General features: G+C 37.2%; 1 protein-coding gene across 1 annotated transcript; it reads right to left on the reverse strand.

Moving 5' to 3' along the window:
- Nucleotides 1-3855: 3855 nt before the first annotated feature.
- Nucleotides 3856-27126, reverse strand: HOATZ (HOATZ cilia and flagella associated protein; the record flags this gene model as incomplete). The annotated part of the gene is made up of 6 exons (XM_082844415.1): nucleotides 3856-3913; nucleotides 6099-6151; nucleotides 6763-6822; nucleotides 25825-25891; nucleotides 26374-26416; nucleotides 26901-27126. 6 exons carry the CDS (start codon nucleotides 27124-27126, stop codon nucleotides 3856-3858), a joined length of 507 nt encoding a protein of 168 aa, XP_082700541.1.

The following is a 27126-nucleotide window of genomic DNA, read 5'->3' on the forward strand; positions in this document are numbered from 1 at the left end:
GGCTGGGGGATCTGTTTCAGTATCAGCTGGTAATACTGGGAAGCTCTGCTACTGCAGAAAGCAGCAGCATTGGCAGGAAGAGGGCTGATGTTTATGGCAAGTTCATTTACAGCCCGTCTTTATGTCTGAATTAGAACATTTCACATCCAAAATACATTCTTTTTAGAAATTCCTGATAATCAAAACAACCAAAGAGGGAGCTGATATGGTGAATAGAAGCACCTGAGTTGGCATCAGATATTCTGTTTCCAGTCCTGCTTTTCTTCACTTAATGTCTGTGTGGATTTCAGCAAGTTTCTTTGCCTAAATCAATTAACTCTTGGCAACAATAAAAGTTACCTTAACTTGTGAAGGTTTGATAAGGCAACTAGATATGTAAGTGTGCAGATAGCTGAGCACTTAATGTAAATTGCAAAGGATTTATTTCCAATATTATAACATCTGCTATAACTTAGAGAAGCTGTTACCTTGGCCCAAATAATTAAATTGTGCCCTGAGTTCTCCCTCTGATACCCTGGCCCTTGGTCCAGATAGACTTGGTTAAGGTATGCAGTTAACCTAATGCAGATTACAAGAGTGACCCCAATTCTTCACCCCACCCTGTAACCACACCCTTTACTGTGTGACTTTGAAGTTCTTCTTACTAAAGGGGCAGAGTATATTTCCCCATCCTTTGTCCTTGTGTTTGACTGTGTGACTTGTTTGGCCAACAGAATGAGCCAGAAATTTCTGAGCCTAGACTGGTAATGGCCTCACGTGTTTTTGTTGTTCTCTTGCTTCTCTGCCACTCTCTGAGAGGAACATAGCTCAGATATGCCACTGGTCCAGGTATATCCTGAAGAAGATATGTGGGGCAGAGCTGCCTCTGTCAATCAACAGACATGTAGCAAGAAGCAGACCTGCCCCTGCAGCCTGAAGCGGAGCTATCTGGCCAAACTTAGATCAGGCAAATCCTCCGTTGACCTACAGATATGTGAGCAATAATAAATGTTTTAGATCACTTTGTTATTCAGTACTGTTGCAGCAATACCTGACCATTACACTTGGTAATGCAGAGAGGTGTCACTGGGGGAACACTGGCTGCTGAGAAGGCTCGTAATGTAGAATTTTTCTTGGTAAAATTGTCTTGGTCCAGGGTCCAACCCTTAGTTTGACAAGCTCAAACCCAGTCTAAGTGACTAATATATTTACCTGTTGAGAAATAGAATCATCAGGTAAACCGATGTTTGCCTTGGCCTGTTGAGCACATACTCTCCCTCTGGGCGAAAGAAGATTTCTCAGTGAGCATGGAATCAGAGCAAAGGGAATTAGCTATATGGATTGAAAGTTTAGGCTTTGATAGCCTGCTATGTCCGTCTTCACAAGAGAGAGCTATCTGTCTGGCAGTGAAAAACATCACCCTGACAGGGTAAATTTTATTCTTGATAATGCTGAGATGAGATTACTAATTTTGTAACTTTCTAAATTTCCCTTCTCTAAGCCTGATTACCTTCCTTCTGTTCAAAACATTTTTTCTCCAAATAGTGTTGTGGCAGAAACATTTCTTTTAGTGATAGAGTCCTTGAATTCAAACTAAGCAGGTGTCCCTGCATCCACCCCCATTAAAGACTATTTCCCAGCCTCCCTTGCAGTTTGGTGTGTCCCTAATGATTAAGTTCTGACCAGTGGATCACTGGCTCCGCTGCTGGCACTGTGAATGGGAGATGCATCGTACGGAGGTTACGTCCAGGACTTGCAGGTGGAGGCCAGGAGTGAAGTGCACGGTGGTCCTAAATAGAGCTGGAGCCCTGGAGCTGCGTGTACATCCCTGAGTAGGTCTGCCAGTTGGACAATGCAGAAGGGACAAAGTCTTAACCTTCTCTTTTCCAATATATACCAAAGGGAATGATCTTTGAAAGTGAGGGAGATTGGCACTGGGATTATGTCCATGTGTCTAAGACAAAGGAATGTTGAACCTCAAGATCTTTTTTGATCCACCTCCTAGAGTAATGGAAATAAAAACAAAAATAAACAAATGGGACCTAATGAAACTTCAAAGCTTTTGCACAGCAAAGGAAACCATAAACAAGACGAAAAGACAGCCCTCAGAATGGGAGAAAATATTTGCAAACGAATCAACGGACAAAGGATTAACCTCCAAAATATATAAACAGCTCATGCAGCTTGATATTAAAAAAAAACCAACCCAATCAAAAAATGGGCAGAAGACCTAAATAGACATTTCTCCAAAGAAGACATACAGATGGCCAAGAAGCACATGAAAAGCTGCTCAACATCACTAATTATTAGAGAACCGCAAATCAAAACTACAATGAGGGGCTTCCCTGGTGGCGCAGTGCTTGAGAATCTGCCTGCCAATGCAGGGGACACGGGTTCGAGCCCTGGTCTGGGGGGATCCCACATGCCGCAGAGCAACTAGGCCTGTGAGCCACAACTACTGAGCCTGTGCATCTGGAGCTTGTGCTCCGCAACAAGAGAGGCCCACGCACTGCGATGAAGAATGGCCCCCGCTCACTGCAACTAGAGAAAGCCCTCGCACAGAAACGAAGACCCAACACAGCCAAAAATAAATAAATAAATATTAAAAACAAACAAACAAAATAAAACTACAATGAGGTATCACCTCACACCAGTTAGAATGGGAATCATCAGAAAATCTACAAACAACAAATGCTGGAGAGGGTGTGGAGAAAAGGGAACCCTCTTGCACTGTTGGTGGGAATGTAAATTGATACAGCCACTATGGAGAACAGTATGGAGGTTCCTTAAAAAACTAAAAATAGAATTACCATATGACCCAGCAATCCCACTACTGGGCATATACCCAGAGAAAACCATAATTCAAAAAGACACATGCACCCCAATGTTCATGGCAGCACTATTTACAGTAGCCAGGACATGGAAGCAACCTAAATGCCCATTGACAGACGAATGGATAAAGAAGATGTGGTACATACATACAATGGAATATTACTCGGCCAGAAAAAGGAATGAAATTGGGTCATTTGTTGAGACGTGGATGGATCTAGAGACTGTCATACAGAGTGAAGTAAGTTAGAAAGAGAAAAACAAATATCGTATATTAACGCATATATGTGGAACCTAGAAAAATGGTACAGATGAACTGGTTTGCAGGGCAGAAACTGAGACACACATGTAGAGAACAAATGTATGGACACCAAGCGGGGAAAGTGGAGGGGTGGTGGTGGTGGTGGTGGTGTGATGAATTGGGCGATTGGGATTGACATGTATACACTGATGTGTATAAAATTGATGACTAATAAGAACCTGCTGTATAAAAAAAAGTATAAATAAATAAGACAAAGGAATGTTGAGCCAGCTAGTCACAGAACTAGAAGCAATTCACTTCTGACTTTAGACATGTTCCAGAAACTGAGTAAACCAAATTTTGGGAAATGGATTTTTTTTTTTTTACTGCAAGAAGACTTTAAAGTTTTCAGGACTGACCTTTCATCTCTATTTCCTTATTAACTGTTTTTACTGGTGGTCTGCAAGTTGAAGCACATAAAGCCCCTGTTTCTTGTTTATCTGATATTCATAACATAGACCAAATATAGCAATTTTGGAAATACCCTTCAAATGAAAACAAGATAAAGAGGAGTTTGTGAATGTATAAAATGAGAGAGACGATTACTGTGTGGTACCAAATACAGTGATATTCACTAAGTAAAATAGACACAAGTATTCAATAACTGGTAAAATTCCTAGAAGTGCTACATATTTAACTTTTATTTCTTTGTCTAATTTAACTGATTCCAATGATCCTGATGTAAGAGCAGGTTGTTTCAAAAGTGAAGATCTAAGTGAGCTATCCTCTCCCATGTGTCAATCAAATTAGTCCAAGGCTTTGACTTCTTCCTGGTCTTCTTTATCTGACTCTGAAATCACTTTCCTGTTGGCAGTAACATGAATCAGTTCCAATACACAGAACTCTGTAGTTGTGAACACAACGTGGCATGAAAAAAACTTTTGAAAGTTTCTCCAATAAAGATTTACTGTCTTGCATTCTGACTATGCCTTAGATTTTGCAATCAAGTGTAAACATCTGTGTGGGAGGAGTGGTCATTCCACTGTCAAGTGTGACCTGAAGGGCACAGGAGCAGACTTCCTAAACTTAAATATATTGTGCTCACCTGAGTCAAATCTCTGAGATTTCATCATTGGTGATTGATTTCTTTGGATGACCCATTGTTCCTTCTTGTCAGCCCTCTTTTACGATGCAAATATTGGATAAAAAAACATAGTGCCACTGAAACTTTACTATGTACACACTTTCTAGTTCTTTCTTTCTGACAGAAGGGGACCTGGAGTATCCTAAGATCTGATGAAGGAGTGATGGTAAGGGCATATCTGTATATGTGGGGAAAGTTTGGGTAGATAGGAAAGGATGGAGGGAGGAAAAAGAGGGCAAAATTAAAATTGTGTTTAAGATATTTCACAAATTTAAAAATGTTTACAAATTACTGTACAGTATAGAAACACCACTTTCTAAGTTAGGTAATGCTGAACTACATGACATTTTTTAGCTAAAATTTTTTGTTACAGGGAATTCCCTGGAATTCCCAGTGGTTAGGACTTGGCGCCTTCGCCGTCGGGCCCAGGTTCAATCCCTGTTGGGGAGCTAAGATCCTGGAAGCCACTTGGCATGGCCAAAAAAAAAATTTGGGGGGGTAACAAATATTTTCTGAATTCCTACATGGAGGCAGTGTGCTAGGCACTTTGGGTGACCCAGTTTCTCACGGAACTTACAATATAGTCATAGACGAGTAAAAAATATATGAAAAGTTAAATAACAACTTAAGAGATAATAAGAGTTGAATAATTATAAAATATGGGCACAAAGTAGTGCATGACTAACTGCCAAAAGAATGGTGCAGACAGTGACTGTGTAAGAAGCTCATGGGAAGAAGATGTCACAGTGAAATGGAATAGAATTCAAGGCTTCAGGACACAGGAGGGAGGCCAATCTGGTACACAAAAGGAATTAGGTAAGCACTTAAATCATTAAGAGAATTATCTGTTCAAGTTGTGAAATACTGTTTTACTCTTAGGTGAATCTACATGGATAGTAACAGGACTGTTCTGATCACTCCTATAAAAATATGCACAGAAATCTAAGGTACCCAGACAGATCTGTTGATACAATTCAAGTAGCAATCTTCATTATCTGAATCAGATAAATGAACTTTTGACTGGACTAGTTTTGCTTCACCCTTAGAAGCTAAGTCAAATCATCTAGCTGAAAAGCAAGAAATTAAGTTGTTGAACATTGTATAGACAATATAGCCAGGTGATTAAGTGATCCTTCCATTTTTTCAGAAGTTTTAAAAATCAGCATAGACATATTAATTTTTCACTAATAACTTCTGATAACATTCAAGGAAGTCGGCCTCAATACCAATTAGATAAGAATAAAAATTCTATTACTTTTTGTTTTTCCCTGAATGTAGTATGCAAATAAATATTTGTCAAATTAATGTCGAGTTAGCCACATTGGGTTTCAATCAGAATACAATAATGAAGACATTTACATTTTTCATTAGGGATTCTTTCGTGATTAACCAGTGATAGCTGGTTTCCTTTAAACTCTTCTGGACCAGGTTCCTGGTGCTGCTCTAACATTCTGGTGATAAGGCTATTAACCCATCACTGTGAAGCTAGAGCCCTTGCTACATGAACTTAGATTTAGCAAGCTTAGGTATGCCTTTGGTGGTATCAGAGTCGATAATCTAGAAGACCTGCTGATCTGCCAAAGATGGCAGGGCTAGGTGTGGTTAGGGGATAGGGGTACTGAAGGGGAGTGATGGCAGGTGAATACAATTACCCAGGATGAGAAAGGAGGGGAAGAGAATGTGTACAGACTTGAGGTTGATCTACTCTCCTGTTTGCACCAGTTTATACTTGCATGTTGCACAGACATGTAAGTGGGCACAGGCTTTAATGTAGATGAGCAGAAGAAAGTTTTCTCAAGGCAAGAAATCTCTAAAACAGTGGGTGGGTTTTTAGAAGATTTGAAGGTAGGGAGCAAACTGATTAAAAAAAAAAAAGAAGCACTTCTTTGACAGAAGTAAACTTACTTTGCTTTGTGTACTTTGGCTTTTGGTTTATAAGGAAGGGAAACCAGTTCTTTCTAAAACAAAACAAAATAAAAATAAAAAAGGAAAATTTTTAGTTCTTGCACTGACTGAAATTTACTTACTTGAAAAAAATCTGAGGTAAAATTATCACAGAGTTTATAATGACCAACTTCTTAAACCTGGAGACTGTGGGGTTAGAAATGGTCCAGATTAGGGCATTTGGGGTTCATTCAGGAGAGTGTGTTTGTACATCCGGAAGTGTATGCGGTGCTATTGCTTTTATTGTTTTTTCCTCTTCATTTAGCATTTGTTTTTGTAGGATCTAAGCAAGATCAATCATTGTAAAACAAATACTAGCAATGAAGTAGCCCATGTTAATATCCTATGGCTTTACAACATGTGACAATAAGCCCAGAGACAAGAGCACCATTTCTGTGCCAGCAGAGTTGCACACTGTGAGATATCTTTGGTTTATCAAGGACTGTCAGATTATCTGATGTCTAGGCCCTGCCCCCTCCAGCATATAAAAGGCTCTGGACCATGGACACCTAGATTTAAGGAGTAAAGCTATAAAACCTCTCAGAATTTGCCATAGTTCATATCACCACCACCCCCACCCCGCCCTGCCCCGAGGTTTATCTGAATGTCTCACTATCAGTCTCACCGAGATCCTTTCTTCTCTTTGTTTTTTTAAGAGTTGGATAATCTCATCTCTCTTTTTAGCCTGTTTAAAGGAAAAAAAAAAAAAGAGCGGATGAGTCTTTTGACTCAGTAATAAAGCTATGTGTCCATGGTGGGGGTAGGATTTTTTCCATTTTCCTTCTTGTATTTTGGGGCAGAATTAAAAATTTTTTCCATGATAGTTTTATACTTTTCATTTATAACACAATTCAGTTTTTATTCCAGAGGATGCTGCTTTACAAAATAATTTGGATTTGATTCTAAATGGATAGAATTTTTCTTGCCCATATAATAACTTTTATTGACTTTACTACATGAACCATACTAAGAACTTGATATGTTTTATCATTATTTTCTTATAGTAACTCAGAATTTTGACATCACTATCATCCCATTTTATATATGAGGAATGTGAAGAATACTAAGGTTAAATACCTTACTCAAGGTTTTAAGTGGCAGAACTGGATTTGATACCAGCTCTACTTGAAAACAAAGCCCAAGCTATTGGCCACCACACTAAATTGCCACTAAATGGTAGCAAGACACAAAATCAGCCAGCTCAAACAGCATGCCACCACGGACATCCATGGCAAGAGGGCTCTTCTAAGTAGCTTACATACAGAACAGAATCTCACACTCCATTGCTCCTCTGTCTTAAGATATTGAGACATGCGCATCCTCAGGTTAGTTTTCTTAAGAGTAAAAAACAAAACAAAACAAAAAACCCCACTATTTTAGTGCAGGCACAAAGATTTATCAAGATATAGACAGTATACAAAGAGGCAAATATGGGTACAAATTTTTTTCATAGAATACAGTTATGTTCAGTATTGGAGATGGCGAGGCAGAAAATCGCATCTGGAGTGTTTGTGAACAAGAGGAGAAAGAAATCTGAGAATCTGACAAATCAAACTTGTAGGTTCAAATGGCCAAATAAAATGAAAGAAGCTCTGCTTAGATCAAGGCTAGAAGGAAGATATAACTGAGAATGGACATAGATTTGTCATATCTCGGTAAAAATTCTGTCATCTATCTATCCATTCAAATTTATTAAGCATTGCATTATTTTCCTAGGGCTGCAGTAACGAAGTATCAAAATCTAGGTGGCTTAAAACAACAGATATTTATTGTCACATGGTTCTGGAGGCTAGAAGTCCAAAACAAGGTGTCAGCAGGGCCATGCTCCCTCTGAAACCTGTAGGGGCATCCTTCCTTGCCTCTTCCTAGCTTCTGGTCATTTGCTGGCAACCTGGGGCTTTCTTTGGCTGGCAGCTGTGTAGCTCTAATCTCTGCTTTTGGTGGCATGTTGCTTTCTCCCTGTCTTCACATGGTTGTCCCATGAGGACACCAGTCATATTGAATTAGGGGCCCACCCTACTCTAGTATTAACTTCTTAACTAATTTTAAACACAATGATTCTATTTCCAAATGAGGTCACTTTTCATGGTACTGGGGTTAGGACTTCAACATGTCTCCTTTTTTGGTGGGACACGTTTCAATCTGTAATGAGCACCTATGATGCAACATTACTGTGCTAGGGGCTGAACAAAATACCATTCTTGCCTGCCAGGTGATGGCAGACTTGTGGAGAAAAAGACAATAGTCTCACCTCACATATACTACAACGGGATTAGAATAGGATGAAATAAGAGAACCGAGGAGGCACTCTCAGTTCAGATGAAGGTGTGTATGTATCTGTGGGGGAAACTCAGAGAAGATATCCCAGTGGAGGTGATGTCCAATATTAGGCCTGAAAATGTAGTCACCAGATAACAGTACAGATGGGATGGGGAAGAAAGCTTTCGAGGCAGAGGAAACAGGGTGTGTAAAGCCCTGGAGGCTGCATATTACTAAGTAATTCCTCAGGATGAGTCTTTAGTCCTCATGGCTGCAAGAGAAGCTGCAAAGCTCAGGCACGCTCCACTGAGACGTGGGAGGAGGAGCTGTGCTGCTGCACGAGTAATCGGCAGAGTACACTGCTGCTTTGGCTTTGCTTCATTCTGCTCAAGTCATATTAATCTTGCCTTTTAAGAGCCTACAGAGTTTTAATTTTATTTATTTTGGGACAAGATTTCTTCTTTTTACTTGAATTTAAGGCATCATGTATCACAGAGATTGAAAGGAAAAACAATTCAGGGTCTTTTAAAAACTAAGCTGATTATTTTTCCAGTTATACATATACAGGTATCTGTTCTTTTTCAAATTCTTTTCCCATTTAGGTTATTACAGAATATTGAGCAGAGTTCCCTGTGCTATAAAATACATTCTTGTTGGTTATCTATTTTAAAAGTATAGTAGTGTGTATATGTCATTCCCAAACTCCCAGTTTATCCCTCCCCTGCACCTTTCCCCTTTGGTAACCATAAGTTGGTTTTCTGTGAGTCTGTTTCTGAAAAACTAAGCTAATTTAAAAATACCTGTCAATTTGCTATGGATTGAATAAAATAATGTCTATAGAAAAAGACCTAGGATATTTTCAGTGTAGATATTCAATGTTAGTTTCTTTTCCCCCATTACACATGTACTCAGTGGGAATTAAATGCTCCCATACTGTGATTACACAGCACTTTATACCCTTATTACAGTATTGATCTTACTTTCCCTGCTTTATCTCATAGTTGCTACCATGTCTCTTTCAGAGTGTTACTCATCCTTTTATCCTTCCTTAGAGCTTAACAGTGCCTTGTAAATGATACTCAATGAATTTTTGTTGAATTGATTTGTCATTATATATGAATGAACCCATTACACTGTCTAATGCACAATCATTAGTCTAAGCAAAAAAAAAAAGTTTTAGAAAATGAAATTAAACAGTGGGTAAGTTTAGTTCTTAAAATCCCCTATGAACAAAACTATATGATTATTTTCTGTGTAACTATTGGGTAGTCACAGGCAAGTTATATTGTAATAATGCTTCTAATATAAATGAACAAATATTTAGTTATAAGACTCTAAATAATAGTAGGGTAAAAAAGTCATTCATTTAAATTTTGATTTCAGGTACTTTTTTATTATAATGGATTATATTATATTACAAAATTTAATCCATTTTTTAATATAATATAATGCACCAGAAACAAAGTTTTCAAATATGATTTGATTTCTGCTTCCTGGACATGTTTCCTGGGAATGCATAACAAAACTACTGTAGGCAACTGTGTCATCAGAACAAAAACAGTGCCTACTATTCTAAGAAATCTCTGCCAGGATAACTAAATACATTCAGTGGTAAGAGAAAATTCTTACAATTTACCTTATTAGTAGGGATAAATAATTTACTTGTTAATTTCATAATGACAAAAGAATTCTCATTTCTAACCATGGTGTTTCGGTTGTGTTCATTAATGGAATTTATAAGACATTTAAATCATTTATTAATTCTTAAAATAATAGCATAAGGGGGTCAGAATTTATAATTTTTTTTTTCAGTTTTTGTTGTGATATAACTGACATACAACACTGTGTAAGTTCAAGGTGTACAGCGTAATGACTTGACATGTATATATATTGTGAAATGATTAGTACTTGAGTTTAGTTACCATCCATCATCTCATATAACTACAAAATTTTTTTTACTTTTTTTTTTTTTTTGCGGTACGCGGGCCTCTCACTGCTGTGGCCTCTCCCGTTGCGGAGCACAGGCTTCAGACACACAGGCTCAGCGCCCATGGCTCACGGGCCCAGCCGCTCCGCGGCATGTGGGATCCTCCCGGACTGGGGCACGAACCCGTGTCCCCTGCATCAGCAGGCGGACTCTCAACCACTGCGCCACCAGGGAAGCCCTTTTTTAACTTTTGATGAAAACTTTTAGGATCTATTCTCTTAGCAACTTTCAAATATACCAGTACAGTATTTTTTATTATAGTCATAATGTTGTATATTATATCCCCAAGACTTATGTATCATAATATATTTATAATATTTTAATGCTGGATATTTTCTTATATTATACATTTTAGTCATATTACTTATAGTTATATCCTACTCCCGAAAAAATAAATTACAGAATAAAAAGTGATTTTAGTAAGTTAGGATATGATCATTTATACATTTAATATCTCATAGAAGGTTAATGAATTTTAGTTCCACTTCAAGGATTAAGCTGCTGAGTTCTCTATTTTTGGCTTTTCAGAGCCAAACAATTTGGGTGGCAACATAGATTAGTGGAGTCAAATACATTTGGGTCTGAACCCCAATTCTGCTGTGTGATTAATGGCAAGTAATATCTTAACTATTCCTCCTGGTTCCTCCTTTCCTCCTTCCAGTGTAATCACTATCCCATTGGTTAGAGGTTTGTGACCTTGGGTAAATCAAAGAACCACTTCTCTGAGTATTGATTTCTCATCTATAAGGAAGGTTGTGAAAATTGGAGATAATACAAACATTGCTTAACAATGCATGGCATACAGTGGATATTCAATAAATGGTAGCTATTATTATTATATAAAAATTTTTTTCAATGCTTTCAAAATGTGAAAGAGTGGGAAAAAGGAGGAAAGGATGGATTACCCACCTTCTGTGTACAGGCATGGAGGATTTTTGATGATTCAACCTCTTACCTACAGGTGAGTTAGTGACTAGAGTTGGAAGGAAGAAAGGAGAAACAAGGAGGGATATCTAAGATATTACTTGCCCTTTATGCAGTAGAAATTCCTCTACAAATTCTCCAGTGTATTATAACCATTTTCCTCAGTTAAATTTCAGTTATAAAAAAGCTCTTAATAAGCACTAGACTCTAAAAGAAAGGTCCTTTCTTCTCAAGACCTGGTTCTCATATGAAAAATGCGTTTCTTCCTTGTATTATGATTAAAAATTTTTGACTGAAACATTCATCAAAGATAGCATATGGTAGTGTTTATTTCTCTGATTACCTATCTAGATTACCAAAAGAAAATTTCTCTTGACCACCACAGTATAGGAGACTAATTACTGAATTTAATCTTAAGAATATCTTAGAAGAGTATTGAACTGGTTCCAATTCAATAAGCTCTTTGCTTAGTTACCTGGCAACCATCCCGATACCTAGAGAATCTAGAAACTCTTGAAACCAGTGAGGTATAGTAGTTAAGCACATTGGCTCCACTGTCAGATGGACCCAGGTTCAAACTGTCTTTACTATATTTTAGCGGTGTGACCTTGAAAAAGTCACTTACATATTTCTGCTTCAGCTTCCTCGTCGGTAATTATAAAGCTTCTCAGACAAAGCTGTTCTGATGATTAAATAAGGATATGAGTAAAGGACTTAGAGTATATATGCTGTGTAGTTAGTTCTCAAAAATATTACTATTCTCTGGTGAGAGGAGCAGATGGTTGGAAAAGGAAAAACACTTGAAGAAAATAGACTAGGAAGCACTGGGGGAAATATATTAACTCAAGTAGAAATTAAAAAGTATTTATTCTTTCCATTGGCTATCAATGCAATACATGCTCATGACACAACCATTAAAACATGTGAAAAAAAGCACATAAAGGAAAATAATATTTACACAAATTCATTGCTGAATCTAAAATCTTAATATAAGTTTAAGATTTTAAAACATGTAAAAATTTTAGAAGAACCCTAAAGGACCTCTAAAATAAATAATCTAAGGATTTAAAGATAATACATCAAAGGGAGAAAGGCAGCTAGGGGAGCAGCTTAATGATCATGATACAAAAAGCATGCTCAGTGATGAAAAGCAGATAGCAGTTCATCCAATTAAAAATAAATGGAGATGTAGAGGCAGGAACAAACTTAGAGTTGCTGAAAGATGGCGATAAGCCTCGCTTGACTGGGACAAGATGTTTGTTTTGGGGAATAGAGGTATATAGGATAGGATAGTTGAATGGCATCATGCTGAGGACATTGACATAAAGATAGCTCTGTTTATACTTGATTTAGTAGAAGATAGGAACTATATTTCTGACCTCAATATTAATAAGTTAGAAATAAAAAAGAGATAAGAAGACTTCACAGATTTGGAAATTAAAAAGCATACTTCTAAATACTTCATGGGACAAACTATAAATCAAAATAAAAATTTAAAAATACTTAAAGTGCAATAATAATGAAAACATTAGATAGCTTGTGAGTTGCAGCTAAAATAGTACTTTGAGGGCTAGTTATAACTATAAATACTTATATTAGAAAAGAGATAAAGTGGAAAATTAAGAAACAAAGTGAGAAGGGAAGGAAGTTAGAATGAAAATAAGAACTAACCCAAAATTGAAGGGAGAAGTAATAAAAATCAAGAACTGATAACATAGGAAACAAAAATAATGACAGAGGATAATAAAAACAAATGTTGGTTTTTTGAAAAGACTATTAAAATAGATAATCCTTTGATATAATTACTTAAGAAAAAAGGATGCAAATGATTAGAAATGAAAAGGGGTAATAACTAGAGCTCAGCAGAGAGTACAAAGATGATTAAAAACACCATGAATCCTTCATACAAATAAATTTGAAAATGTAGATGAAATGGACGATTTCCTAGTAACTTACCAAACTATTGCAAGGGAAAAAAAGACCTATTTACTCAAACACGAACACAAAATAAACAAACCAAACCTATAGTACTTATGCAGATTAGCGCCATATTTTTCATTTCAACTAATTTTAGTCAATATTTAGCTCATTGGTTGGGCTTGCCTTGGATTGAGTTGGGTCTACTTGCTGTACTATCCACTACTTCTAGTAACCTTGGCTTCTAAGTTAGCTTCTATACCAGAGTCTTTTTCTAGGTTTCCAAGAACTGTTGCAAAGGGTGTGTATATAGTGGAATATAGTAATATTCTTTTCTCCCTTGATTTTTGACAGGGTTCTAATTGAGAACCCTGACCTGCACTGATCTAGAGCTGCAGAATTATCATGACATTTACCTCTTAATCTATATTTGTAGAGAGAGGCATTATGATAAAATTTAATGATATTTTATTTATGTGCAATGGTTAAATTAACTTTGCCCACACATTTTGCTCCATAGTTGAAATTTCAAAATATACCTTCAGTGGTAATTTTTCTTTTTGCAGATGATGAAGATAGGGTTAAGAAAAATATGTGAGAGTCTCTTTACAGTATGAGCAAGCCAGTCTTGATTGTGTCGTTTAATCAGGATGTGGATACCTGGGTGACCATGTCTTTCATAATCTACTCATCAACCTTTGAGATTTACCACTTTGGTCAAACCATTTCATTTAATGCTAAAGCTTATTTTGTACTTCCTAAAATTTTATTTTTCAATTATGGGTTAAAAAAAGAGGGAAAGCAGAGAAGATAAAAACAAACTTTCATTGGGTACGTGCTGGATGTCAGGCTTTGTGTAATTCCTTTAATCCTGAGGTAGATGATATTATTGTCTCCTTACAAATAGAAGGAACTCAACCAACATAAAAATTAACTTTTCTCAGGGTCACTTAACATTAATTAGGTACCTAGTAACTGCCAGAGCCAAGGATTCAAACTCATTCTCAGTTCTGTTTGACTCCATGCTTCTTTTGCTATACTACTTAAAACACATAGTAGAGATTGTGGCACACTTACACACACATACACACACAGTAACAGAATGGTTTCTTTTTTCAATCTTGATTCTGGAAATGAAGAATTAATTAGGATTAACCATGGTGAAGAAGACAGTCTCTGCTCTCACAGAAAAATCTGTATTCTAGTGGAAAATGTGTGCTATGGGAATACACAGCAGGGGGAGCTAATCCAGAGTGAAGTCTGCTTGATCAAAGTTAATTTACTTATTTTATGGGATCATGTAGCACTTTGCAAAAAGTGGTTAAAGGGTAAAGAATAGTTAAACTATAGTGGTACCTATAAACTGATGAACTTTCTAAGATCTTATTTAATGTATGCTAAATATTTATGATGACTTTTGATTATAAGTATAAAATGAGAATTACAGTACATTCCAATTTTAGAATATTACCTAAGCAGAACCAAGTTCTGTGGTTTTACAGAGATTAGAGAACATTATCTGATGTTTTTCTTGAGGCTCCAGAATTTAATTTTTATCTCTATGCCAGTAATTGCAAGTTAAATGCCCGATGGAATCACAAGGGCGTCTTAGTTCTTATTCTACACAGTCAATCTTCAGTAGCTTCTATTCCTGTTCTGTTACAAAATGCAGTTGAGGAAGGTTAGCATTACTATTGGCTTAAGGTAAAACTATGTCTCACATTTGGGCTTGATTCCAAAAGGCAGTATGTGCCTCTTGGCCTGTTGATTTTGATAGCAGAATGCTTCAACTGTGAATTTACTCTATGAATTTACTACCATTCCCTGTGTCTATTAATTGAAATCTGCTATGTAGATTCTACAACTTCCATAGAGTAAATTTATATCTACTATAATAATAAGATACAGAACTGTTGGCCCGCAAATGATCTACCATGTACTTTATTTTTTATTTATTTATTTATTTTTTTGCGTTACGCTGGCCTCTCACTGTTGTGGCCTCCCCCATTGCGGAGCACAGGCTCCGGACGCGCAGGCTCAGCGGCCATGGCTCACGAGCCCAGCCGCTCTGCGGCATGTGGGATCTTCCCGGACCGGGGCACGAACCCGTGTCCCCTGCATCGGCAGGCGGACTCTCAACCACTGCGCCACCAGGGAAGCCCTCCTACCATGTACTTTAAAAGATAGCCTGACTAATCAGAGAAAAGGCTTTCTCCAGCTCTAATCTGATATTTAGAAGGTAGATCTAAAGGCAGTCATCTATGGGAGTGGATGTTAGAGGATTATTAATCGGAGGGAGGAAGAATGCTGACTTGCAGAAAAAAATGCACATCTAAGCACATTTTCATACCTCCTGAAAATTGCCTGATCCTGGCTCAATTCCCAGCTTGGGCATATATAATTTTCATTTGAAAAATAGTGGCTTACTAAAATGAGAGAAACATATCAGTCATTACATAAAAGGGAGTCAACAATTTTTCTTAAATGTAGGTTTTGATAAAATATGAATTTATCTGTTTTGAAAAAGAAAAAAATGTGTATTTTCTTGGTTCTGTTACATATTTTTTCTTAATTCTGTTACATATATTTTAATGGAAAACCAATAGTAATTACCTGAAGAGCATAGCTCTTATTTTATTTTTTAAAATACTTTTCCTTTTTTAAATATTTATTTATTTATTTATGTTCAGCTGCGTCGGGTCTTCACTGCGGCACGCCGGCTTGTCGCCAGTCGTGGTGCACGGGCTCCAGAGCGTGCAGGCTCAGTAGTTGCGGTGCATGAGCTCTGTAGTTGTGGCGTATGGGCTCCACAGCGCGTGGACTCTGTAGTTGTGGCACACAGGCTTAGTTGCCCCGTGGCATGTGGAATCTTAGTTCCCTGACCAGGGATGGAACCCACGTCCCCTGCATTGGAAGGTGGATTCTTAACCACTGGACCACCAGGGAAGTCCTGCATAGCTCTTTTTAAAAACTGCTTTACTTATTTATTTTTTAAATTTCCCCAGCTTGTTTTTAATTTTTTAAAATTTTTATTGGAGTATAGTTGATTTACGATGTTGTGTTAGTTTCAGGTGTACAGCAAAGTGAAAAACTACTTTAATGTTGCTTTAAAAGGCACTTATTTTTTAAAAAAAGCAATAAGTGAGATTTGAACTTTCATGTTGAGAACAGTATGAGCATAAAATGAATTATTACACCTTTAAATTCAATAAAGTATAGATGTATTAAAGATACTTCTATATGTGATTGAATTATATACTATTGATGATTCAGTCTACGATAATTACCAAGACTTGTCCTTAGCAAACAAGTAACTGCTTAATGTTTTCATCATGTTGATGGTTACACAGATATGATGAATGGGTGAATGGGACTGACCTCATCTTTCAGGTATGTCTCTCCTGTCCTGCCCATTAGGTTGTACGAAGGAGAGGGTGGGGGATTCTCCTTCCAGATGACTCTATCTCATCTCTGGCCCATACTTCTCTAGCCCATATATTTAGCCCACAGGCCTATTTGACAGCTCAAATAGGCTTATCATTGCTTATCTCAAAGGCACACTCCATGAGTCTAAAACTGAACTTCTAACCCCTTCCGCCTTCCCCCAAAGCCCCTAACACCTGACCTTTATTTAACGTTCCTTGTTTCAGAGAATGGCACCATCCATCCTGTTGTGCAAGCCAGAAAACTATGTTACCTTTGATACCTTGCTATGCCTCACCATCCATATCCAATACACAACTGAAGTCCTACTTATTTTACTTCCTGAATATCTCTTAAATCTATCTGCTTTTTCCTAATCCAAGCTACCATCACCTCCCAACTGGATGATTGCAATGGCCTTCACTCTGGTTTCCCCACTTCTGCTCCAGCCACTTTTAATTCATTCTCTTGAATTTTTTCAAACAAATCTGATATTATCATCCCCCAACTTAAAACCTTTCAATGGTTTCTTATTGTTTATGTACTATGGCCTAACCTTCCCATCACCACACTGGCCATTCAGCTTTGGACATGTGCTATGCTGTTTCTACGGTCCGGAATGCTCCCGTAGTGCTCCCTCCACCGCTCCTTCTGGCCTAATTAATGCCCACTCTTCCTTCGAATCTCAGCTTAACCTTCACAGAAATTCTCCCTGACTCTTTTGGTTGGATCAATACTGCCCTATTAAATGTTCCTCTAATATCATGTAAAATTCTTCATAAGTATCTCTCTCCTTAATTAAATTGCAAGTTTCAGATAAGGACAGAGTTTGTATCTTGTTTTTTGTTGCTGTTCATCATTGTTCTCCAGTGCCCAGCACAATGCTAGGTGTACAGCAAAGTGAAAAACTGCTTTAATGCTTGCTTTAAAAGGCACTTATTCTTTAAAAAAGCAATAAGTGAGATTTGAATTTTAATGTTCACTCAATAAATATTTGTTGAGTGAATCTTGCACAATTTTTCCAAATCAGATTCTCCTAACTTTTGGCTTGGGGTCTTATCCTACTGTTGATGTCTTTGCTTGGCTCTTCTTGCCTGAGCTTGACATTGTCTCTTCAGCTTTGGCCCTTTCCTTGCTTATGTCTCTTCTTTTTTTAAGGCTACAAACTTTTCAACTGCTTTGGGCAAACATTCTGTAAAGTTCAGTTTGGCCTTCTGACCCTACACTTCAGTGCAGGGCCCTCACCTGTATGCATTGAGACCCATACAATGTCCAATTCAACTTCACACATAGAGACTAATGTCTATACCTACTCCAACATCTACATTATATCTATTGGGAACATTTATGGTCATAAACCCCAGAGAATACAAAGGTAATATATAAAACTTTATAACCACAATTAAGAACTATCTTTTTTCTTTCTGTTTTTACTTATTCAGTGCTCTAAAAATTTATTCTTTAAAATAAAAGTTTCAAAGTTTAGATAAAATATCTTAAATAACTTCTAAGTTTTTTCAAATAAATCACCAAATTAGTGTTACAATGAAAATATGCCTTTTTCTTCCTTAAATAGTTAACAGAGTTTATCTCAACAATAGAATCAATTATTGGTAAATTGATTTTTGATCAGTATCTTTTGGCTTGGCCAAGAAAAAATTACTATAGTTAGGTGAATTGTCTCATATATTGATGGCTCTAAAGTAGTTTTCTGGGTATGGCAGTAGGGAATGACACAAAAGTTTAGGGATGTGATTGGAGTTTGGGGGAAAGGTACATGCTTCTAGGAATTTGCTTTTTTTTTTTTAATTTTAAAACGAAGCCTATCTCTGTACCAAATTTCTACTATATAGAATATTGTCTTGTCCCATGTGTTCAAGTCCTTGTCTTGTTTCTTTGTCTAGTATCCCCGACACTCTGGGACAGTGGCCTTGACTTATTTTCTACTCCTGATGCTGAATTCTAATTCCCACGTCAAGATTTCTTTTACATGCTGTTGAACCTTGGCACCATGATCTTAAATTTCCATTTATTGCCTTTTCCTGGTATCGCTTCCTTCAGAGAACTGTTAATGCTCATTGACTGTGACTTTCTTCTGTGGCCTACAGACTATTTCCACTCTTGTCTGTTGCTTGCACAAGCTTTTCACAAGTGACTACATGTCTGTTCATTACCTCTGAGTCTGTGAGGCCTCTGAGTCTTGGTGAATCCTATTTTGGACCGTTCTCCTATTAATGAGTACCTCATATGCCAGCCAGCTCAAGGAACTGGACTATCATGCAGGATTCTGGTCCAGACAAGTTAACTCATCTATTTATTCACTCATAAGCATTTATTTGGTAGGTTAGGAGATCATCTGATATTTGTCAGGTCCTGTGATTATAAAGTCGAAGAAGTCATGATCCTTTTCCTTAAGAAACTTAGAGCCTGCAGGAGAAATACCTCAACTACACCACAGTACATACCTCAAGTACACCACAGTACTATATGTCAGTGATTATGACTGGGGAATGCACAGGGTACTAGGGAAGCACAAAAGAAGGGGCATTTGTTATCAGCCTGGGGAATATATAAGGATGAGGAAAGACTTGAATGTGACTATTTTTGAATTGTTTTTAAATACAAGTAGGCATTAGCTAAAGGGAGAAATGGGAGAAAAGCATTTCCAAGCGGAAGAAACTGTAGACTCATTGTCACCAAGCTGATCATGTCTCCTAGGTTCCTGCCTGTCTTTGATCACAACATTTCACCAATGGATCAATGTATAGCCTTGTTTTATGTGTATTTCTCTTTATAGACATGTTATTTAAAATACCTTGTTGATTCATCAACATTGAACTCATAGCCAGCAGCACTTATAACTCATGTCTGAATAAAGCTTATCTAATGCATGTATTTTCTCCATAAGGCATATCACAACCTGCTTGTACTTAAGAACACTAGACAGTACTTCAGCACTTGGAGGCTATTTAAAACAGTGAAATCATCAAAAATAAAAAAGCAAAAAACGTGGCATTTAATAAACTGCAAAAAGGATACTGTCCACAGTATGAGCTGAAACAAGAAGGCAGAACATTGCCTTGTTCAACCTCAGCTAGGAACATATGTGTTGGGCAACTCAAATTTTCTCTGCTCTGTGAATGTCCTCCAATGACCATGAAAGTGCTACAGGTATTGATTTTGGGGTTACAAATAAACTGTTGCTAGTGAGCTAGTAAGTGAATTTGCAAATATGGAATTGTGAATAATGAGGATTGACTATATTACCAACACAGTGGCTTGGGGAACTGCACAATCTCAGGAGCCAAATAGACAAACGGCTGTATCACCTCAGGCTCCGAGGGTATGCTTGACCACACCTATGGTGACTAAAATACCTTAGCATAGAAAGTGATTAAATGGTGAAGTAAATATAGATACATAAAATTTTAAATTTTCTTATATGGCTCCAATATAACTTACCTACATATCTTTTCATCTTGATAGAGGCAAAGGGAAAAGGCAGATTATGGATTTGATTTCAGGTATGTTGTATTTTCTGAGTTACCTGATCCACAGAATTACCCAGTTCTTCAATAAATTCTATTTGATTCACCCTACTGCTTATAAGGTGTTTACAAATTTGAACAATAAGGCTTCCTGTAGCTGGAATCAAATTGATAGTTCTGCCTTTATTTTAAAAAATACACCATCCTTTTTTGCTTCATTCTGTGTTCAGTAGTTTAATTTAATCATGTTTTACCAGGAGATAGATAGTATGGGTCATTGCCTAATTGTACTGCAGGGCTTAAAATGCTTTTATTTTGTTTTTAGGGTGAATGTATACAGAAGAGAAAGTATACAGATCTTTGGAAAAAAGAGGATGCAATGCATTTGGGGCATGACCCTAACCAACTCTGGGGCTGGGTCTGCCTGGGGCAATGAATTTGATCTATTTGATCTCAAATCTCATTTCTTACCCTGAGTATCTTTTCATAGATGTTGCTAAAGAAGGTTAAGAGGGGAACCTCACCTGTCAACTGAAAATGTTTCCCAAGATTGAATAATGTTTGAAAACAAAGTGGTACAATAGAGGATTTAAAAGAGTGATTCATATTTATGCAATCTTTTAATTATCATTTACTACCACAATATTTGCTCATTACTGTGAATGCACAGTCTGTTTTTATGATTCTTCCTCTTGAATTCTTTGACAAATTAGGAACAACAAGAATTTAAATAAGTATCTTTTGTTGGTGAAGGAGAAATCCACCACTTCCTAATGGTATTTATTTTATGGAGGAAAAGGAACTTTGTTATTATTACATGAGGGCAGGAAAGCAAAATTAAAACAAAGCCAGATAACACTGTGACTGAGAAAAATTTGGTTTGTCTGGGAAGCCATTCCTGGGCAATTTGACAACAAAGAGGATTTTCTTTTATCTGAGCATCCTGGGCAATGACACTGAGGAAGTTTATTGTATCTTTGGTTTGGCTCTACAAAACTGACTTATAATGATTCTGAGCATCCCTTTGAAAGTGTAAGATAATGGAGGATAATGTTAAAGTTTTCCACTTTCATGATTCGGTGTCTAAAAATACACCTTTGTGAAACTTCTTAGATTCTTTTTCTAAGAATGTTCTCATCATAGCATGATTTGCTTCTGGTTCACTGAAGCACCATATAGCAAATTGACTTTTGAGGAAGACTTACACTATGGTCAGTATTGGTTGTACAGGTTGTGTGACTGAACAGATTAAAACCCCATTCCCAATAAAGAGTATATATTTATTGTTGTTCTGCAGATTGCATATTTTCCTTGTGAAAATCTTTAGTTTATATTCACTCACGTTAAAACTCTGATTCCAGATGGACATTTCTAAATACGTCATCTATATACATGCCTTAAAGTACTGCTCTGATCTTTTCTTCCTCCTCCCAGCAAATGAATCATTTATAATTCTTTTCATAAAGAGATAATCAGCTAAAGAGCTTTCTGAAAGGTGGCAAAACTAAAAAGCAAATTAGTTTTATGATTTCAAAGAATTAGCTGACTATTCATTTCTTATAATGTTTTCAGACTACTTTAGAACTCTCAAAGGAAGAATAATGGTCCAGTAGAGTGCTATAAGGTTTCCTTTATGGACATGGTAAGCCATTTAATCTTGACAGACTCAAATTGTTCTTGATTTTCTGCCATGGATATCCATCGCAGAAATAGTACTTGTGATTAATAGCATTTTGTCCACTAACCAAAAGCATTTATAAGGTATACCTGGAAAATATTCCAAAATGGAGGATAACATTAAAGTTTTAAAAGTTTAGTAACTGAAAAATCAGTATCAGTTGGGGAGAAAAAGCTATAAAAGTACTTTTAGGAGAGACAGAGATAAATTTTTAGATTTTCATTAATTTTAAGGAGAAAGTGGAAGAAAAAACCTTTAAGAGACTTGATGGGAAATATTTTTTCGCTTTTTATAATGAAAATTATACCAGGCATTTTACTTATACAAATGTATATGTTCAAAATATGTAGAAGATTCTCAAATTGAATAGATCATTGTAAATGTTTTATTAGTTACCTAGAACCTCCCACCTCCCCATTTATGTTCTGCCATTAAGGTAAGAATTCTAGGATGGTGGTGGCAGCAATGCAGAGAGAGTACTACGGACTTAGAAAAACAGCAGTATCCAAAAATAGATTCTATGTCTTAGTGATTACAGGGAGTCACATTTCCTCCCATCATATATAGACCCACGAGGTAAAAGCAAAACCGAGATGCGAGGGGATATGCTAAATTGGTCCTAAAGCAGACTTGCAAACAGACTAGCTTTGGGGAACATTCTTGCAAAAATTGCCAGCCTAGAAAAATTTGCCAGATGTGTATATGTACAAAAGGCTAACCCAAATGGTGTTATCACTGTGTACAGCATATGTTCACTGATTAATTCAGTTATGCATTTATTTATTCAATCAACAAATATCGATATTTACTGAGTTTCAATAGCCGGAAAAGCACGAGAGTTAAGTAAATAAGAAATGACCTCTGCCCTCATGGAGGAAAAGAGAGTTAACATTTGTTGAGAGAAAACAACAGCCCGGCGCTTTACATATCTTATACCAACTCGATGAGGGGGATATTTTTATCATTCCTCCTTCTCTACCTGAGGAAAGCTGAGCCTCACAGGGGTTAATTAAATAGGCTGCTCAAGGTCACTCATATAGTAAGTGGCCAAGTCAGACTTCCAAACCCTATGGTGCCTGGAATTTAGCAGGAAGGACAGAAACATACCTATAACACAATACCTATAACACAATTACCTATAACACAGATCGTGACTTGCTCTGAGAGCACAGAGAAGGGAGCTATTCATTCTGTTGTCTCTAAGTCCCCTCTGGGAAAGCTTCACAGAGAAGTTGCATTTGAGCTGGGCCTTGAAGGTAAATGGGGGACAGCATTTTAGGTAGAGACACGAAAGTGCATTGTAGGTTGAAGAAAGAGCGTATAGTCACCGTTTCTTATACTTGTATTCATACCACAGTTTTGAATTTTAGAATATTTGGCAGCACAGCTGAACAACGCCGTGGCCAGCAATCATTACAACACAATGAGTCTCACAGGCTTTGGAGTTAGGAGACAGGCTTTGAATCTAGGCTCGGTCACTTACCAGTTGTGGGAACTTTGGAAAATCATTTAAACCTTGTTTGATTAAATGGGAATAATCATCATGAGGCTATTTTAAGGAGAATATGAGTTGATGCATATACAGTGCTTACTTTAATATATATAGCACATGGTATACACTCACTAAATTGGGTGTTATGAGTACCACATCACAACAGTATCTGAGGATATCTGTAAGAGCCTTCAGTTATTACACAATTCTCTTGCTTTTTTCACCATGGCATTGTTTGACTAGAACTGTATCGTACCAAACTGATTCAGCTCTCCTATATACTCGCAAGGGACAGTTTCAATAATATTCTCTTTCTATCCTGCTGGCTTGCTGCTTGGTTAGGTCTCTTATCTTGTACTCTCAACATAATAGAATCTTCTTTATACTGCATTGCAGGACCTACTTGACTTAATGTACAATTTGGCAGATATCACAGTATAATGTGCATATTTAGGTTTAGAAAAAATATATTTTACCCATTTACCACTTCGGTAGCACATGTGGGGAGGGGTACATAATATGCCCAAGCCTAGTGGTGAGAACCAACTGTACCGAGTAGGCTGCATTGGGGGTAGGGGGGGGGGTATAGGGGAAGGAGGAAGGAGAGTGGTAGAAGCCAGTCAGGTTCTAGTCAGACTGGAAAAGAACTTGAATACCATGCTGGAGAGTCTGGTCTCCATCCTGCAGAAATGGAGAGCCAGGGGAAAAAGAACAAAAGGAGGTGTATGGACTGAATTGTGTCATTTCCACCCCCACTCCTGCAATTCCTATGTTGAAGCCCTAACCCTCAGTGTAACTCTATTTGGAAACAGATCCTTTAGGGAGGTAAAGTTAAATGAGGTCATTAGGGCCCTAATACAATAGAACTGGTGTCCTTACAAGATGGGGAAGAGACACTAAAGCTTTCTCCCTCTGAGGATGCAGTGAGAAGGTGGCCATCTAGAAGCCCAGAAGGGAGGCTTCATCAGAAACCAACTCTGGAGGCACCTTGATCTCAGACTTCCAGCCTCCAGAACTGTGAGAGAATAAAATTCTGTTATTTAAGCCACCTGGTGTGTGGTATTTTGTTATGGCAGTCCTAGCAGACTAATACAGCAATACAGCACAATAGGATTTGGGTTTTAGGAAGGTAACTAGTGCAGCATGGAGGGTATTCTTTGTTTGCTCAACTCTATACATTCTTTGAGACTCAGTTCCTTTGGGAAGATTTCTTGACTCCTTAAGCTTGACTTTGATGTCCTTCAATGTGTTCCCATAGTATTAACTGCATACATCTATCATAAAAATGTATCATAATTCCTGCCTTTAATTGGCATTCTCCCCCACCAGATTATAAACTCCTTGAGATCAGGGAACACATCTTGTCTTTGTATTCCCAGCATCTAGTATGGTACTTGGCACATGGCAGGATCTCAATAGATATCTGGGAATTAATTAAGTAATTAATAATAGAAGAACCTGAGGCAAGGAAATCAGTTCTAAGACTACCATTAGCAGAACATCTACTTGTAACTCATCATATTGTCTTAATTGTTTGACAAAAGATGAAAGAAGTTGATAATAGTTCGTCTTTAATCTTTTATTTCTAATCCCTTCCAAAAATGAAATTAAAATGCGTTGAAGAAGTCAACTTTTAATGATTTTTGCTTCACTGAGAATTAGGTTCCCTTCCCATTATTAAGTGCTGGTGTAAATATACATTATCTAATATCCTCAAGAGAGAATAAAATGCTGACTATTTCTAATCACTTAATTTTTTTGGAGGAATCACCAAGAGTCCACAAAGGAAACTAATGTGATCAGCAAACTCAAATGCATTGTTCTGTAATTTATGTAGAATTCCCAATAAGTCTTTTGGACTTTGCCAATACATCTGTTGATTAAAGACATTAGGCCAGACGAATCCTCTATCTGCTTTTATAGTACAGGAACAGTTAGAGGAATGGAATTTATCCATTAACCAAACAAAATGTTTCTATAAATCACTGTACTAATTGTTGAGTTAGAGACTGTGCCTGCAAAATAAAAGCAAACAAGGGATGTTGCCAAGAAGAGACACGTTCAGTTGATTTGACAACACCAATGTGTTTAATTGCAGCCTTTAGGCAAACTGGCTCTAGATGATGGACTCATTCCTCTGATCATTTAATTTTGACCTATTAAGTCAATTCTATTCAGTTTTTCCTGTTCTTACAATATTTCTGTTCTTACAACACTGTATATGGTTTGGGGCCTTATTGGGTGGAAAGTGTGTGAATCCATCTTTCCCCACTTCCCTCTGATTTCATTGTTCTTACACATCCTTGGGCTTTTGCAGAGACTGAGAATAGCCAAAGTTTAATAGAATTTCTTAAACTTTAATTAAAATTCTAATAAAGGTTTTCCTATTGCTCAAGCTGACATACTAGAAGCAGAAAATTTTTATATACATACGTTAAAAAAAGAATAATTGGGATGATTTGGAAAATAATAATGAAATTTTAATGAAAATCAGATGACTTTCTGCAATATTGGCCTACCTTTTGGAGATACTTTTTTTTCTCCTCAGATTCCTGAATCTTTAGGGTTTCAGCAGTGACATCTCTTCTCTCTAAAGAAAACAGAATCAAATACAATCTAAAATAATTTTATCATGATTTTACAATAATGTTGATAAAAAATTAAAGTTTAAAAGGCAATACATAAAGTTGGAAGGTAAACACAAATACGTACTGTCTTGAAACTTTATGAACCAGATTCATAAATAACTGGAGATTGAATTAATTAGCTCTGGCTGCAGGGAACCTCTAATCTCTTTAGAAGAGGAGTAGCCTGAGTCCAGAGACAAGAAAAGGTCTCTAAACAGAACTTACTTGAAGTATTGTAGATTACAATTTCTACATTCCTACTCAATATGTTATAGGAATTTATGCATTTTCCTCTGGATAAATGGGGTGGTCTCTGAGGCAGGGTCTTGTTATGCAATTCAGAAAGTTATGCCAAAGGAAGAAGTTGTATCTTTACACTTATTACCTATTTTTTTTTAAGAGTCTAGGAATTAGGATATTGAAAGGTATAAAACTTGGTACTTAACTCTTTTCTCAAGGAAAAAAGGCTGGAAGTAAATTTTCTCTAAAAAAATACAAAAGGGAAGTAGTCATTGGAAAAACCACAGCATTAAAGGTATCTAATTTTTCTATACCTGTAAAAATTGCATAACAGTTTCCCATCTTAGGCCTTACAGGTTAGGGAACTTGGTTCCTAATGTTGACTCTGCCTTCAACCTTCTCTAGGGCTTTCACTTTGGAACTCTATTATGTAAAAAACCATCCTTCATATCCTTTCAGCCAACATATAACATTTGCCCAGATTATTCTATACTGTTTAGACAAATAGATGTCATAACCAAGGGATATTTTCAGATGGACTTTTAGATGTAACAAAGATACCACGGATCATTTTGGGGTGGAAGGATTGCTGGGAAGATTTTAGAACTGTTTGTACAGGGTTTTAGACATTTAGAATTAGGTTCTGCAGTTTCTCCTGGGAGGGGCTCTGGTGTCTGCCCTGTGGTTAGGGAGGAGGCAGAAATCGCTGACAGGAGGCAGCTACTCACCAAGCACACTGCCCCTCGAGAGCCGCGCCACCCGCAGACGCTGACTGCTACCTCTGGACAGCACCAGCTGAGATTCGTTAGGGGGATACATTGATGCCCCGATCCAGAACTGCTTGGCCAAGTTGGCATCGCGATCCGAAGAGCCGGTGAACACCAGTAATCTCTGCGGGTGAGTTTCACACGACTCCTTTCGGCTGCTAAGACCATTGCTGGGCCTCGTTTCCAT

This window comes from Leucopleurus acutus (genome assembly GCF_964270905.1).
Source record: "Leucopleurus acutus genome assembly, chromosome: 8".
NCBI lineage: Eukaryota > Metazoa > Chordata > Mammalia > Artiodactyla > Delphinidae > Leucopleurus > Leucopleurus acutus.